Genomic DNA, 18,104 nt, shown 5'->3' with positions numbered 1-18,104 from the left:
ATTTGGAGAGTTTCTATGGGAATATCTTGAGTTTTGCAACCCATTACTCTCTCAATCAACTCACTCACTCACTCAATCAACTCACTCACTCACTCACTCACTCACTCACTCACTCACTCACTCACTCTCTCAATCAACTCACTCACTCAACTCACTCACTCAGCTCGCTCGCTCACTCACTCACTCACTCACTCACTCACTCACTCACTCTCTCAATCAACTCACTCACTCACTCACTCACTCACTCACTCACTCACTCACTCAACTCACTCACTCACTCACTCACTCACTCACTCACTCACTCACTCACTCACTCAGACTCCACAACTTGATTGATAGCATGTCATTGTACCCCGGCAGGGTGGATCATTGTTACTAGATTGTCTGGTCCAGACTCCATTATTTACAGGCCACCGTCAAATGGCTGGAATATTGCTGAGTGCAGCGTTAAGCAACAAACAATCCAACAAGCCCTCATGCTGTACTCTCTCATAGTGTTATAACAAACAGCAGTGTGAGCTTGCACCACACTAAACACTGGTAACATGCAGTGTGAGGGACATGAATTCTGCATTACTTACACGTTGGAAGCCTTTTCCTGTTGTCCCCACGGAAATAAAGTCAACAAACATGGCAAGCAGCACTTACGCAATGTGGAAGGTTCTAGCAGCATGGGATTCATAATTAATTTGCTTCTTAATTCAAATCAATTTACGGTGATGTTTTAATCTGAATATTGTGTTTGCATTGCGAGGGTACATTGTTTTATTTGTGTACAGTGTTACTGTTTTTGATACGAACAATATTGTTGACTGTGAAGGTTTGCAAATGGCAAATCAGGAATCAGTTACAATATGTTGTAAACGATAAGGTTGTGAACATTCTTGTGCATCCAAAGAATAATTGTGTGTGCAGTTTCCATCTGAATGAGAGATGCTTATATGAAGTATTCATGTTTCCAGTGCATCTTATATCAAATCAAGCAATTTCGTGTATGAAATTTGCTGTCCCATAATCAATGGGCAATTTTTTCATCTCAAAGGGAGATAACTCTTTTCGAAACAATAGAAGCATGGCCCCTTACCCCAGCTCTTTGCGCATTGCAACAACTTGTGACCTGTCATGACCAGTGTTTGCCATCAGGACCGACAGACTTCAGAAGCTGCAGGCCCTGACTAAACTCTCCAGGCCCTCATTTAAGAAACTGCAGCTTATTCTGATATATCAACATGTAAATTTACTGCAGGCCATTAGGATTTAGAACCCATGCAAATATGAAGCTACGGGTCCGTCAAGAGATCTACCGACCATTGGCCTTCAGACAGGGCTTATTTAGAACATTCAACTTGTGATGTTGCCGAAGCTTTAACAGTTCCCTGTTTTCCCATCCTTCAAAAATGGTCGTTTACTTCTGAATAGCTGACACAAGCACATGTTTTGCAGTGATCTATTGTCCACAAAATTTGTTTTGGCTGCAGCCAGAAGTATGTCCGTGTGTGTGTGTGTGTGTGTGTGTGTGTGTGTGTGTGAGTTTGTTGTTAAACACCGCACTCAGCAATATTCCAACTGTATGATGACCAACTGTAAATGATAAAGTCTGGACCAGACAATCCAGTGATTGATAATATAAGCAGCGGGTAATGACGTTGGGGTACATTGACACGCTGTCAACCAAGTCGGCGACCACCTGATCCCGTTAATCGCCTCTTCAAGCATAGTTGCCTTTTACGGTAAGCATGGGTTGCTGGAGACCTTTTCTACCTGGGTCTTCACGGGTCAACCAAGTCAGCGAGCCTGACCACCTGATCCCATTAATCGCCTCTTCAAGCATAGTTGCCTTTACGGCAAGCATGGGTTGATGGAGACTTATTCTACCTGGGTCTTCACGGGTCAACCAAGTCAGCGAGCCTGACCACCTGATCCCGTTAATCGCCTCTTCAAGCATAGTTGCCTTTTACGGTAAGCATGGGTTGCTGGAGACCTTTTCTACCTGGGTCTTCACGGGTCAACCAAGTCAGCGAGCCTGACCACCTGATCCCATTAATCGCCTCTTCAAGCATAGTTGCCTTTTACGGCAAGCATGGGTTGCTGGAGACTTATTCTATCTGGGTCTTCACAGGTCAACCAAGTCACCGAGCCTTACCACCCCATCGATTAAGTCACCTCTTGCAACCAGCCTTGGGACGAGTTCTAACCAGGAATCTCCACAGGTTGTGCAAATAGAACAATAAAAGAGTTGAGGGTGTGACAGAAAAGAAAAAAATCACCATGAAATATTTTGTATCCCCCCAACCTGTAACCACAACTGGCATTCCCGGGTAGTAGCAGCCATGAATAATACAATCTCAATTCATTTGTCAGCACTGTGGGTTTTTCATTCCCACTACAGTAGTTGTCCAAACAGTTGCAGCATTAATTCAACATTGATTATTGATACTATAGTTTTCATCCTGTCATGTACTTCAGTGTAACATTGTTACAAAGAATATACCAATAAATCAGGGATGTTCAAATACCAAAATTTTCTAGTAAACTTGCCCTGCCTAATGGGACGAAAGGAGAAGACTTTAATTAGAACAAAACTTTATCAACTTGAGCAAGAGCTAATGGGAGATATTCAGAATAGAAATGGGCGGTCGGGTAGCCTTGTGGTTAAAGTGTTCGCTCATCACGCAAAGACCCGGGTTCGATTCCCGACATGGTTACAATGTGTGAAGCCAATTTCTGGTGTCCCCCATCGTGATAGTGGTGGAATATTGCTAAAAGCAGCGTAAAATCAAACTCACTCACTCACTCACTCACTCACTCACTCACTCACTCACTCACTCAGAATAGAAATATGACTAGTCCCACTGTATTTTCATGGATCGGGCAAGTAGGGCATACTAATTGAACACCCCTGAACAAATCATGATGACATTGTGCAATGCAGATGTGTACTGAAGTACATTGGAAAGATGAATAACATGATGGATTTGTGTTTGTGGGGGAATTTTGAAAAATGCCATGATCATCATTTTAATATTCAAGATAAAAGTCTTGTGAAATTCAAAATGAGCTTTATCTATTGTAATCATCTGATCTTTGTCAAACCAAACTGGATGTAATTACTTGATGTCCATGAATTGTAATCCTTTGAGTTTGGAACATTGTTAAAAAATCCCTATAGATTTACTACATGAACAGGTTTACATGGTAAGCGTCCTTTGGTTTGTGCCAAAAAATCTAATATTAAATACATTCAAAGGTTTCAAATCTCAATAATGTGTTTAATCACCTCTTAAATCAGCTGATTTGATGGCAGCAACACAGAGGAAGCAAGTATTTATAGAAAAATGCTGCTTTCGTAAATCTTATAATCTCCACTTATGATCGAATATAAATCAATTTGACAGTGCCTGAATTATTGATAGGTATATTCAGGGCGAAAAACCAGGACTAATAGTCTAATGCCAAGTGCAGTTTAAAAGCCAATGATTGATTCAAACGTGCAAGGCCTGCAAATTGGCCTGAAGCATTCATTAACAAAGTAGAAAATCATCATGAGAACATCTGATACATGTTGGGAGTTGCCTGTACAGATGATGTAGAGGCAGTTGAACCTAAGGGAAGCAACTCTTGCTGGCTGTGGACTCCATTCATGCCCTTACGCTGTGGTTTCAGGATCTCTGTTCAAATCATCAAGAACGCGAAATGGTATTTTGTGCCGCACATAAAATGATGTTTGTGTTAGATGAATGTGCCCACAGCATCATATTGTTGAAAAGAAAATAAGCCCCTGTTATTCCAAAATATTTAATACATGTTCTCTTAAACTTTATGAATTTTTCTCTCTCTCCACCTCTGTGATGTAGTGGATTGAGCATCTGCCAGGAGAGCAGAATGTCTGGCCTTGTCATACCAAAATATGTTTTCAAAAATTGTGCTTTGCCGTTACCCTGAGTCCCTCACTAGTGCTCAGCATTAGTGAGTGAGTATGGTTTTACGCCGCTTTTAGCAATATTCCAGCAATATCACGGCAGGGGACACCAGAAATGGGCTTCACACATTGTACCCATGTACAATCGAACCCGGGTCTTCGGCGTGATAAGCGAACGCTTTAACCACTAGGCTTCCCGACCGGCATTAAGGACATTAAGCAAGAACTTGTCAGCTCGAATATGTCTGAGTGGGCTAGCACTATGAAACCAGCGTAAGTCCAGACTAGTACAAGCCGACACACACACAAGTGCATGCACGACGGAGACAGGTGAAATAATCTTGAACACGACATTGAACCTCAATTAACAACTTTTAAGTTAATCCTTCTCCTTCAGAAATGCCTGCAATTGTGTCGGGAAACCTATCCCAGCCTGCACCTGATTCTTCTGGGCCAATGACATTGGAGGCGTTGTTCCGTAAGGCCAGTATTAGCCAACACCGGGGAGGGATGGTGGACGCCTCTACAGCTGAACTTCCAGATGTCACCAAGCCTTCAGTCTTACAAAGGTAAATTATTTTATTTTAAAATGATATAGGGATTTTTCTTTTTAAGTAGGGTATATAGTAACATAACAAACTAAGAGTTTGAGGAGATGCAGCAAATTGAAAATCTTTTAATTAATCCATACTGGACTAAAGGAAAGTCATGAGGAAAACCAAGAAATTTTGTTGAATATATATAACTGCGGTATTATAAACATCGCTTCCTCTCTATGAATATGTCACCAAGGAAATGTTAGTAATTCAAATACAAAACCTCTAATTCATCATTGCCATAAATCCTGCATTTTGGCTGTCATCACGTTACTCTCTAAAGTCTTCAGATTTTCAACAGAAGTCTTCTTCACTGTCAACTATCCATAATTAGTTGTGCAACTATTAGTATGTTGTTTCCAGACATCATGATCATTCGTGAGCTGGGAAAAATCTCACTTCTTTCATGCGACGTTAAACCCCATTTCACCTCGCCTCGCCTTCATGGATTTTGCCTTATTTCTTTCTATTGGTATATACTCACAGATACTTAGTGCACAGTGCACAATGTCAGATTTTGAGAAAACAAGTTTAAGAGATACTCACTCTTTTTTCAAATTCTATGATATTTCAACTCATACAAAGGAACAATTTTATGACTCACATTTTTACAAACATTTAAATTAGATGTTTGGACAGCATGGGCAAATGATCTATATTTTAGTCCTATTTCAGATATTAGCATTTTATTAAGGTAATATGTAAGTGGTTACTAATCTTTGGTGTATATCACCGATTAACATAAATAGTGACAAAGTAGACACAATTTATGGATAACAACTTCTTTATTTAGCCTTGCTTGACAACGGTATAGGGATCTATCGCCTACAGTAAATAAAGAAGTTGTTATACATAAAATATGTCCAATTTGTGATCCGTCAACTACTAAGAACTGCCTATCAAACAATTTAGCAAAAGTGTTGTCAGCTATGCCTCTATGTGGTTCACAGTTCATGTGTTGGTGCTGCAGGTCAATCTCAATGGTGGAGACAGAATCTCATAAGGACAAGCTTCCCCCGATGCTGCAGAAACTCATCTCTACGGGACAGACCGTGGAGGAGATCGAGCGTCAGCAGATCAGTCACAACATCCACGAGAGACCAAGATCAGAAGGTTGCGACTCCCTGAAACCCGACGGCACGTCCCCCATCCCCATGCAGGACCCCCTCCTTCACAAGCCCCTCATGGCCGGGCTTCATCAGCTGCTGGTCCCCGGGGCCTCCAAGCACCACGGTCCTGGGGGTGCCACACAGCCAGGGGCCAAGTCCTGTGATGTCACCATGGCCGGCGATGCCCCTCTGCTGAAACCCAGTGACATTGAGCAGGGAGGGACAGGACTGGCACATAGTGCTTCCATGCTGCCGTCTACTCTGGTAAGAACACTTTCATGCCTTCCTCCCATATTACAGACACGCTCACTCACTCACTCTCTCACTCACTCACTCATATAGTGGAACCTTGTAGCATAGCAACTCTTTAAACTATGACGTTACTGCATAGTAACCTTGTTTTATGATGTCATAGGACCATTAACTTCTAGCCTGCTGAATTGTTTAGGATAAGGCACTTTAAAGAGTGTGGACAATTTCAAACAGTCTGTGCTTCATTAAGCAAGGGCCAGTTGAAGAAATATTTTTTCACATAACTTACCTGAATTACGTTATTGAATTTGGTTTGCGTTTCATCTAGGAATCTTTTTAAATTTGGCAGATAATTGTTTAACTCGAAATGTCTTTTTTAAGTAAATAAACTACTGAAAGTTTTGATATTTTACAAGCTGAGCATTTATGCTTACCACACGAACTTAATATTACCGCAACCTTCTAATTAAACAGTTACAGCGAGTTTCATTTTGTGGGGGGGGGGGGGGTGCTTTGACTATGCGCCTGTTGACTGATTTTGACAGTAGCATTGAGAGCATTAATGTGGGGGTTACACTGAAACAATTCCTGTAGAATATTCTTACAATACTTCTGTTGGAGGACGTTCCACTTGGAAGGTCATGAAATAAAGGGCAAATATATGGACAGTCACCATAACATCATCAATCACTGAGGAGAGACATATTCTATGATTGCACTTATGAATTAAAAGTCTCTGATAAATATATTATTTTATGAAATATGTTTGCAATGAATGTGAAGCTGATGAAGGCTGCGTGACAGTGGTGCCTCACTTGTGAACTTTCAGATTGTCAGGTGCCATCCTTTTCGGTGAGCTTAACTACATCCCACCAGACACACAGACACTATTCTCAGCATATTATTTCGCAATCGTGGATACACACTCACTGAAAGCTATCTTTATTTTAAAAGTTTGCTTCACAATTTGCTATTATATGTTCTTCAGTGTACAAAATGTGAAACATCTGTTCAAAGGGAAGTAACTCTGCACAGTTGACTCGTTCATTGTTATCTGATACCAGCCTGAAGACCATATGTTGTCAAATTTATCAATTTTTGTTTAGTGGCCTAAAATACCAGTACAGTCGACTGTACAAAACATCGCCGCGAATAGCTGCAAAATTGCTGATGCGGCGTTAAGCAATATTCACTCACTCACTGTACAAAACATGTCTTTTCTTGTTCTGTTTTAGGGTGGTTCAGTAGCTTCGTGGTTAAGCGTTGGCTAATCCCGCAGGTGTCCCGTGTTCAATTCCTCACATGGGTGCAATATGTGAAGCCCATTCTTGGTTTAACTGTGCCAGGATGTGACTGGAATAAATACCCAGCTCACTCACTAATTCTTTCATCATTTGTCTCATAATAGTATACGGTATAGGGGTAGAATAGGTCTTCAGCAACCCATGCTTGCCGTTAAAGGCGACTGTGCTCATTGTAAAAGGTGACTAACGGGATCGGGTGGTCAGACCCCCTGATTTGGTTGATGCATGTGATCAATTCCAATTGCGTGGATCGATGTTCATGATTTAAATCACTGGATTGACTGGTCCAAACTCGATTATTTACAGACTGCTGTCATATAGCTGGAATATTGCTGAGTGCAGCGTAAAACAACAAACCAAATAACCATAATGGTATAAACTGATACATTGCTACACACTATAAGCTGCTTGGCATGAAAATTAGCACCACAGGAATAATGATATTTCATTATGATTTAGTTTTATTAGGTAAACTGTGTTTGTACAGGGTCAGTAATAGCTGTATGTCATGCTTTGTGTTTGTACAGGGTGATTAATAGCTGTATGTCATGCTTTGTGTTTGTACAGGGTCAGTAATAGCTGTATGTCATGCTTTGTGTTTGTACAGGGTCAGTAATAGCTCTTTGTCATGCTTTGTGTTTGTACAGGGTCAGTAATAGCTGTATGTCATACTTTGTGTTTGTACAGGGTCAGTAATAGCTGTATGTCATGCTTTGTGTTTGTACAGGGTCAGTAATAGCTGTATGTCATGTTTTGTGTTTGTACAGGGTCAGTAATAGCTCTATGTCATGCTTTGTGTTTGTACAGGGTCAGTAATAGCTGTATGTCATGCTTTGTGTTTGTACAGGGTCAGTAATAGCTCTATGTCATGCTTTGTGTTTGTACAGGGTCAGTAATAGCTGTATGTCATGCTTTGTGTTTGTACAGGGTCAGTAATAGCTGTATGTCATGCTTTGTGTTTGTACAGGGTCAGTAATAGCTCTTTGTCATGCTTTGTGTTTTTAGATGGCTGGTGATGTTGGTATCCTCCCTTCTTCATCAGTGTCCTGTCCCGATGTGCTGCTGTCTCCCATGGCGTTCTCGTCATCACATGATAAGAGGAAAAGTCCCCCCCTCCCCACCACCCCCACCACACAGCAGCCAGTGGGTAGGTGCACTCTCTGTTCTCATACAAACATTACAACTAGATACTGTTGATTAGTACCACCAGGTATATCACTCCGGGGTACGTCATTCGAGATATGTCACACCAGGTATATCACACTGAAGTCTATCACACTGAAGTCTATCACACCTGGGTATATCACACCAGTGTTTATCACACCATGGTATTTCACACCAGGTATGTCACACTGGAGTATATCACACCAGGGTATATCACACCTGGGTATATCACTCCAGCGTTTATCACACCAGATATATCACACTGGATTATATCATACCATGGTATATCACACCAGCGTTTATCACACCAGGTATGTCACACTGGAGTATATCACACCAGGGTATATCACACCTGGGTATAACACACCAGGTATATCCATTGGGGTGTATCCAGTGTCCGAAATAACTGCCCGCCAGCCCGTGGCTGGTAACTTTTCTCTCGGGCTGCATGAAATTTTCCTGCTTTGCTTTATTCAACTGAATCATGACGCGATTTGTCTCATATTTTTCACGACAATTCAATATTTATAATGTCTGAATGTGGGCAGGTAAATTTGAGGATGGGCAGGAAACATATTTGTGTCACCTGACCTTCTGTCTTGTTGGGGTTTAAAATTATTTCAAACACTGGGTAGATCACACCAGGGTATATTAGTCTGAAAAGTTTGTAAATCCTGTTTCTCCTGTGTAAAAACTTGTTGTATGGTTGCTTCAGCTCTAGACCGCACCCAGAGCGACGGCTCCGAACCAGAGCAGTCCACTGCCACGAGTCACTCACCTCTCACCAAAGAACAGTTACAGCAAGCTCTGCTTTATCTCATCAAGGTAAGGGGAATAGTGTGTCTCGTTTCACGCAGCAGCTGGAGCAGTATCGTCCTAGCTCATCCCACAAGTAACACAGACTTGTGTAAGACCTACTTGTATAGTCACCTGCTGTCCTGCATGGTCAGAAAAGGGCTTCTTCTTGTACATGTGTTTGATTCTGTTCTATTTGTCTTTTAGGGGCAATGGGGTAGCCTAGTGGGTAAAACGTTAGCTCATCACACTAAAGGCCAAGGTTCAGTTTCCCACATGGGTACAATCCAGGGGTCCGGAAACCGTCATATGCGCCGGACATGTCCGATTGGGAATCTCAAATGTCCGGTTTAAAATATTGCTTACCGGACATTTAATTTTTTTCTGTCCGGACATTTTAAAAAGTATTGTCCGGACATTCTTAAATTTTGACCGGACATGATCAACAGTTAGGACTGAGCAATTTCTGTCTGCAGTTGTAACACAATGAAGATTATCTACACTGACAAGCTTTGTTTGTTTTGATTGCTGTAAATACATCGTACCTAGAACATGTAGAATGATAGTCCAATCGGTCAATCACTGTAATAGGCAATAAACTGAGTTGACACTGATTAATCGAGGATTTATTACTGAGAACATCTTGTTAATTTGAGTAAAATGTGTTTACAACTGTACATAAATACCTTGCATCATCGATGTACCTCATTATCCTCACAATGCTACGATACGTAACCTCAGACAAGAAGCGAAAGCGTGACGACAGCCAGTCGACCGATGCAGATCAGTCGAGCGGATCTGCCAAACCCTCAAAGTCTGAATGATCATTTTGTAAGTCGTGGCTAACGACTTTCACTTGGTTGACATACAATGAGGATTTGCAGATTTTATTGTTTTCAGTAGCTACTCGTATATTGAATCTTGATTGACCGCCATTTTGCTTTCTGTGACGATCGATATCAAATTTTTTAAGGTCAATAATTACGTACAGATGAAAAAGTATTCAAATAACTATTGCTATCAACGATAGTTTAGGCTTTTGGATTATATTATCTGTCTTGTTTTTAAATAATCTTTAGTTTTAAAAAAACAACTTTTCCCGTGAGGTCACGTGATAACCAAATATGGGATAATAATCTCGATCCAAATGTTACGACGCGTACACTTGAGCAGACACATGAATATTAATTAGACCGTTCACAACGTTGACAGATCGATATTATAACAGAAACAAACGTATGTTTTCCATGTATATCTAAAATGATATTATTTGTTATTAATTGTCCGGTGAATTTTAAACAATTTAAATTGAAACAATTCATAATTCATCATATTATGAATACGTAACAACTTGTAATTTGTGTGTAAAAAGTGGTACTAAAACACGCTGTTTGAAGGGGGCGTGGCATAAATGAAAATGTCCGATTGGGATTTTAAATTTTCCGGACCCCTGGTACAATCTATGAAACCCACTTCTTGTGTCCATCATCGTGATATTGCTTGAATATTGCTAAAAGTGGAATGAAACTCAACTCACTATTTGTCATTTTGTTAAGCAGTGGTTTGAGGCTGTAGAGTTGCCTCCCTTGGCTGGAGGGATACAGTGTCATGGTTTAAAGCCCTAATTCACCCAAATTACTGCACTTTTTCTGTCAGCATAATTTCTATTTGTGTCATTGTTTTCTTCTTCAGAATGACAACACTTTTGTGTCAACCGTTCATGAGGCATATCTGAAGAGCTTCAAGGCTCTGTCCGGTCACAAGTCGTAGCAGAAGTCGCCTCCCTTCACTTGTTCCTGCATTTAAAGACACTCCTTCCAGAGATATGAAGGACGTCACAGAGGAGAATATCTCTTACACAATGGCCAATGTTATGTACCCGGTATGGACTGAGGAGAATGATGCAGGATTTTATGGGTGGTTACCAAAGAGTACAATGAGAGAACACCTTGCTCAACCAGTTGCAGAGAGCATTTGTCTGAGACAATACCGTATACACTGCTTGTGCAATAAACCTTCTTATAGTCAAAGATAGTATGTCAGATTAGCTTGAAGTTATGGAGCCGAGTTTAGCTTTGGGAGAATGTGAGATATTGGCTGACATTACTATTCCAGGTGTCTTGTTCCCTGCCGTGGACAGTATGGTCAGCGGTGGTCAGTGTGGTCCTGCTGAGAACCTCCTAGTCCTGTATTGCTCAATATTTCACAGTCAGTCACATGGAAACAGAGTTTGCTACGTCATCATAACATGTTCAACACAGGCTTTCATTCATGTACAATGTCACACTAAGCTTGTGATTAGATTAGGCTGGAGAGAACATTTTTGTCGAAAAGTTGTAATCAGTTGAATATGTTAAAGAATGTCTTAAACATAAGTTATACTAAAAAATTTGGGATGATTTCAAATGTCTGAGCAAGAATACCTTTTCATTCCCTACTTCAGTTAAATAATACTGTTAATGTTTAAAGGTATACATTTTATCATATTCTTTCATGATGTGGGAAATTGTTGGGAAATCATTTGACAGCAAGCAAGTATTTGATAAATGTGCAATGTATTAGACGTGTGGTGTGACGTATGTGTTCCACGTGGTGATGGAGGATTGTTTAGTGTTGCAGTACTTATGTCTGCAGACTTACCTGGTGATTGGGTGTGATTGATGTTGCCAGGCTTAGACCATATTTATAGGAAAACTCTGACAATGAAAAGATTTGACTGGTACACAATAAATAGGCCCTGTGGATCTGGTTCACAATAAATCCATCCACCCCACTGATAAACACCAGGTCCACCCCAATAACAAACACCATGTCCATCCACCCCTATAGTTAACACCAGGTCCATCCACCCCTATAATAAACACCAGGACCACCCACCCCTATAGTAAACACCAGGACCACCCACCTGTATAATAAACACTAGGACCACCCACCCCAATAGTTAACACCAGGTCCATCCACCCCTATGATAAATACTAGGACCACCCACCCCAATAGTTAACACCATGTCCATCCACCCCTATAATAAACACTAGGACCACCCACCTGTATAATAAACACCAGGTCCTACCCACCCCTATAATAAACACTAGGACCACCCACCCAAATAGTTAACACCAGGTCCATCCACCCCTATAGTAAACACCAGGTCCATCCAACCCTATAATAAACACTAGGACCACCCACCCCAATAGTTAACACCAGGTCCATCCACCCCTATAATAAACACTAGGACCACCCACCCCAATACTTAACACCAGGTCCTATCCACCCAAATAGTTAACACCAGGTCCATCCACCCCTATAATAAACACTAGGACCACGCATCCCAATAGTTAACACCAGGTCCATCCACCCCTATAATAAACACTAGGACCACCCACCCCAATACTTAACACCAGGTCCTATCCACCCAAATAGTTAACACCAGGTCCATCCACCCCTATAATAAACACTAGGACCACGCATCCCAATAGTTAACACCAGGTCCATCCACCCCTGTAATAAACACAAGGTCCTACCCATCCCTATAATAAACACCAGGTCCTACCCACCCCTATAGGAAACACCAGACCCTACCCACCCCTACTCTCTACGCCCTGATCCCAAGTATACAACCCTGATAAGTTAAACTGATCTATAATCTTACATCAGAGGTTTGACATTTGCATTGCAATTCTCATCAAAGTTGTTAAAAGTATGGTGATGAGGTCCTTCACCACCTACTGTCATCGAGGTAACAAATTGAATCCAGAAAGGATTTGGTTCATGTTTGAGAGTCTTTTTTATGTCTTTGTACCCAAGTCAGTGTGGAGTCCAGTCAGTGATGATGTTGTCAGAGTTGTTCTCCTACACTGGTGTACCAAGTTTGATATGTTCAGTGTGTTGTCAGTGTATGAGGCTTGTTCCTCTGTGTGCCAATATGATTATGGATTCTGTCATTGTACAAGACATTATGTTTGATGACGAAGACAAACAGCATAAACATATTTGTTATTTTGATATTGACCCATCAAGGATGTTGTGTTTCTATTTCTTAGGCCCGGTGAAATATGTAACATTCATAAAAGAATTTCATCCCAAACATTTATAGTTCAGACTTATGCTTTCCAGTACCAAAAATTCTCAAATATAGGCTCGGTCCAAAGTGTGTTCATTTCAAAAGCACCCATTTCTTTCATCAAGCCAGTGTCAGTTAGCCAGATTTTGTGCTCAATTTTGTGATTGGTTCTTAACCATCTTAATACTGACCAATTTGACTGATTAACATGTGATGTCCTCAAGTTGGAGTTTAATTGGTCTAAATACAGCAGTGTTTAGTTTAAAAAAAACACACACAACACAGTCTGGTTGCCAGTACTGAATAGATACAGTGTTAAGACAACACAAGCGTCGGAGCTTTTAGATTTCTGTTTGTGGAAATCTGTTTCTGCCGTTCCCCGTTCTAATGATGCCGTGAATATTGAACATGGCTGAGTCCTGCAATAATAGAGGAGGAAGTTATTACTAATAACATCCTCGTGAGTGTGGCTTGAAATATACTGATAACAGCATTGGTACCCTGACAGTATTCTGACGGATACCTGTCGGCCATATTGGTGGCACCAGCATTGATACTCTTGCAGTATATCGATACCTGTCGGACATATTGGTGGCACCACCATTAGTACTCCTGCTGTATATCGATACCTGTCGGACATATTGGTGGCACCACCATTAGTACTCCTGCTGTATATCGATACCTGTCGGACATATTGGTGGCACCACCATTAGTACTCCTGCTGTATATCGATACCTGTCGGACATATTGGTGGCACCACCATTAGTACTCCTGCTGTATATCGATACCTGTCCGCCATATTGGTGGTACCAGCATTGATACTCTTGCAGTATATCGATACCGGTTGGACATAATGGTGGCACCATCATTGATACTCTTGCAGTATATCGATACCTGTCAGACATATTGATGGCACCAACATTGGTCAACGCAACTGCATGGGCATCAGCTGAAATAAAAATTGGCCTGTAGTGTAAAAGAGTACCTGAATTTTGGAGAATAGAAAGTAACAGTCCTGAGTAGACAATTTTTGCCAAGAACCAATCACAGATTGGCATACTCTCCCTCAACACAACAAACCTATATAGGTTACTCTTCATGATCAGGGGCGGTCGGGTAGCCTAGTGGTTGAAGCGTTCGCTCGTCACGCCGAAGACCCGGGTTCGATTCCCGACATGGGTACAATGTGTGAAGCCCATTTCTGGTGTCCCCCGCCGTGATATTGCTGGAATAATTGCTAAAAGCGGCGTAAAACCATACTCACTCACTTCATGATCAGTATTACCTGCTGCAATTTAGCTGCTGCTACATATTGCCACGCCCTCCCTCGACACATCAGACAATGTCTGTCTTCCACAGTCTTACCATATCGATGTTGTCTGTAACTACACATACTCAGTTGATCAATGTGATCTCAAGGATATAACACATGCAGTCACTATTTATTCAGCACCTACTGTGTATAGTCATTGTATTTATGATGTCTACAACCCATGTGAACACTGTGAACACTTCCCCATTGTCATCCACCCCTAATACCCTGGTCAGGTTCACTGACGTTCACTTGTCAGCCCCGACACTGTATATTCAAGATGTTCAGCCCCGACACTATATATTCATGATATTTATGTCTAGAACCTATGTGAAGACTTCATTCTGCTCCAGTGTCATTCTCCTCGTCATCCACCCCTAATACCCTGGTCAGGTTCACTGACGTTCAGTTGTCAGCCCCGACACTGTATATTCATGATGTTCAGCCCTGACACTGTATATTCATGATATTTATGTCTAGAACGTATGAGAAGACTTCATTCTGCTCCAGTGTCATTCTCCTCGTCATCCAACCCTCACACCCACATCTACTCACATTCAGTCGTCACAGGGTTGGTCCGTACAGGCTTGGAAAAGCTTTGAATTTTTAGATTCCTTTTGAAAATCCTTTTTTAGTGTCAGCTTTGAAAAGCCTTGAAAATCACCAACTTTTCATGAATAGCCTTGAATTAGTACAAATTGGTGTATACTTGTTAATCAATAATTAAAGCACACTAAAATATGTACCAAAGATGTTTGAGTGAGATTTATCACAGTGATAGATTTGTGTGCCAAAGACCCTGAAGAATTCATGGCTGACTTAATGTATATTTTTTGTTGGGTGAAAAATATATCTTGTTGCAAAATATGTCATGGTCATTCTGCATTTTAGGTCTTATGCTGAATTTAATTAAATATTGACAGACTAAGGCTAATAATCCAACTGAAAAGGCCTTGAATAAGACTGTTGCAGCCATTGAAAGCCTTGAAAAGATCTTCTGTTCTAGTGGTCCACGTCTGTATGAACCTTGCGTCATTGTATTTATGTCTACAACTCGTGTAACCCCTGCAATCTTCTCCTCATTGTCATCTACCCCTAATACCCAGGTCAGACCCATTGACATTCAGTTATCAGCCCCTAATACCCAAGTCATATTCAGGTGTCAGCAGGGACATTGCTTCTTCATGTGGAGCCGATTTCTAGTTGAGGTCTAGATCTTGTGATTAGTTAACGTGTGAAACTTAGCTGGTAGATTACTATACATAATATTTGAGTTGACCCGTGAAGATCCAGGGTGGTCTTCAGCAAGCAATGCTTGGCGAAACAGATGACTATGATTGTCGTAAGAGGTGACGAACAGGAATGGGTGGTCAGGTTCACTGACTTGGTTGATGCATGTCATCGTATCCCAATTGCGTAGATCGATGCTCATGATGTCAATCACTGGATTGTCTGGTCCAGACCCTATTGTTTACAGACCACTGTCAAATAGCTGGAATATGGCTGAGTGTGGCGTTTAACAACAAACAAATTTGTGTACTAAAATAGTTGCTAGGACTACCAACTGACTCAACCCAAGACTCCCTGAACATTATTTCTATATCAACTGTGATCAGTACCTCAGCCATTTTTATTGGAAAACATTTTGTGCATATGAGCTTGGAGTGGTTGGTAGCTATTTGGCCTTGTACTAGTTGGGTAGTTATTTTTAGCTCATGACAATTCCAATATTTCTTTTTTAGGTTTAAATCATTGCTTTAGGTATTTCTTATCACAGTATTGACATGACTCCACGTGGGTATTAGAGGTGGTGAGTTCATAACATTGTCATTTGTTCAGCCTTTCTGTGCCAATATGGAGCTCGGTGCATTGTGTTTAAAAAAACGTGTACATTTTGTGTTTATTTTTGTGTGATATTGTACAGATCGAAATTGTGATACTGTCAAATCAAACCAATGTCTTTAAATTCTACTTCATATTGTGTTTCCGCCAGATTAGTAGGTGATTATGATGGCCATTTGTTATATTTTATTTCCACAAATGTTGATTGTGTTCGCAGTGAAGATATTATTTGGCAAACAAAGCTGCAAGTTTTAGTTGTTCTTAACAAAGTACAGATTTTCAAATGAGATTTTAAAGATAAAAATACTGTCTGGTTGGAACAAATGTATTTTGCATTGGTAGTGACGTATTCAAAGGACAAATTCTGATTTTAGGTCATTGAAAAATGATTGATGCACAAGATTAAATTTTATACATACCACGCAGATTTCCAGGCGTATCAGTATAGAATGACAGTGAAAGAGTTATGTTGCCAGATGCATGGATTAACTCCCTTGGACCAGAAATGCAGTTGGTCTTGATGACCAGTTTTCAAAGTGGTTTCAGAGCTATAATTGTTGTCCATTTATGTTCACTGTGAGAGTAACAGTCTTAGTACTAAGATCACTTTGTGAAACAAGACCCTGGTACTTTTAATTATGCAAATGTTGGATGATGATGGTATTTAGAATAATAATTGGTGCATCACTGCAGTTTAGGGAGGTTTCATGTGAGTAAACAGAAGATTTCTTAGTGCTCTGTCTTATGGGGTAGGTGAGCTTGGACGTTTTGTAGAACTTAAATAATTGTCTATGAGAGTGTATGGGAGGGTTCCACCATATGATCTTAGAACTGAGACTATCGTAACTCTATATCTTGAGGACCCGTGAAGATCCGGGGTAGACTACGTCTTCAGCAACCCATGCCTGCCGTAAAAGGCAACTATGCTTGTCACAAGAGGCAACTATGCTTGTCACAAGAGGCAACTATCGGGATCGGGTGGTCAGGCTTGCCGACTTGGTTGAAGCATTTCATTGATCCCAATTGCGTGGATCGATGTTCATGATATCAATCACTGGATTGTCTGGTTGAGACTTGATTATTTACAGACCGCCGTCATATAGCTGCAGTATTGCTGAGTGCGGCGTAAAACAACAAACCAACCAACTATATCTTGAGACTTAGGATAGTTGGTGTGCTAAGACCCATACAACAAAGGTACGCATTTCCCCATGTAACCTTTGCGCTAAGACAGTCAGAACTCATTATCAATGAGACTTAAGATAGTCAGAGCATAATGACCACTTTGTAGAACAGAGATCTTGGTCAGAGAGAGGATATGGGAGGATTCCACCATGTAATTTTAGTGCAAAGACTATTATAACTCCATATACTGCAACTTAGAATAGTGGGTAGATGCTGAGACTGCTTTGTAGAATTAAGGTTATGGGTGCCGTTGTACAAAGTGATCTTAACGTAAGGTGCTCGTAACTCCCATACCTTAACATAGACTTACGACAGTCGTAGCGCTAAGGTTGTTTCGTACAACGACACCCTGGCATCTGATGCTGGTAGAGACGGTATGTGGGACTGTTCCACCTTGTGATCTTGGTGCAAAGACTTTGAATAATCAGAGGGATAGTCAGAGGTCGTTGGCTCAGTTGCAGGTCTGCGCTTTTACTGCTCAATATTGTCAACCTCTTTAATACATAATACATGTAATTTCAACACATATTTCTGAAACCTGTACAAACTCAGAATTTGTCTTTATA

The 18,104-nt window shown here is 40.9% G+C and overlaps 1 protein-coding gene across 2 annotated transcripts in view; it reads left to right on the top strand.

Moving 5' to 3' along the window:
• LOC139446130 (mRNA-decapping enzyme 1B-like) overlaps nucleotides 1-18,104 on the top strand; it is a 158,457-nt gene extending 140,353 nt beyond the window's left edge. Inside the window, exons 7-12 of one of the 2 annotated variants that reach the window (XR_011651918.1) lie at nucleotides 4,317-4,488; nucleotides 5,486-5,888; nucleotides 8,186-8,327; nucleotides 9,060-9,169; nucleotides 10,832-11,978; nucleotides 12,203-12,216. Coding sequence is in view for 1 of the 2 variants with exons in the window: in XM_071227428.1 (XP_071083529.1) it covers nucleotides 4,317-4,488; nucleotides 5,486-5,888; nucleotides 8,186-8,327; nucleotides 9,060-9,169; nucleotides 10,832-10,909 (905 nt within the window). In the remaining variant the exon portion in view is untranslated. Of the gene's footprint in view, nucleotides 1-4,316; nucleotides 4,489-5,485; nucleotides 5,889-8,185; nucleotides 8,328-9,059; nucleotides 9,170-10,831 lie in introns of both variants that reach the window. The other variant, XM_071227428.1, reaches the window with a different exon arrangement.

The sequence above is a fragment of the Haliotis cracherodii genome, unplaced genomic scaffold (genome assembly GCF_022045235.1).
Source record: "Haliotis cracherodii isolate W230 unplaced genomic scaffold, xgHalCrac1.p SCAF_6, whole genome shotgun sequence".
Classification (NCBI taxonomy): Eukaryota; Metazoa; Mollusca; class Gastropoda; order Lepetellida; family Haliotidae; genus Haliotis; species Haliotis cracherodii.
This window is presented reverse-complemented; position numbering and strand designations above follow the sequence as displayed.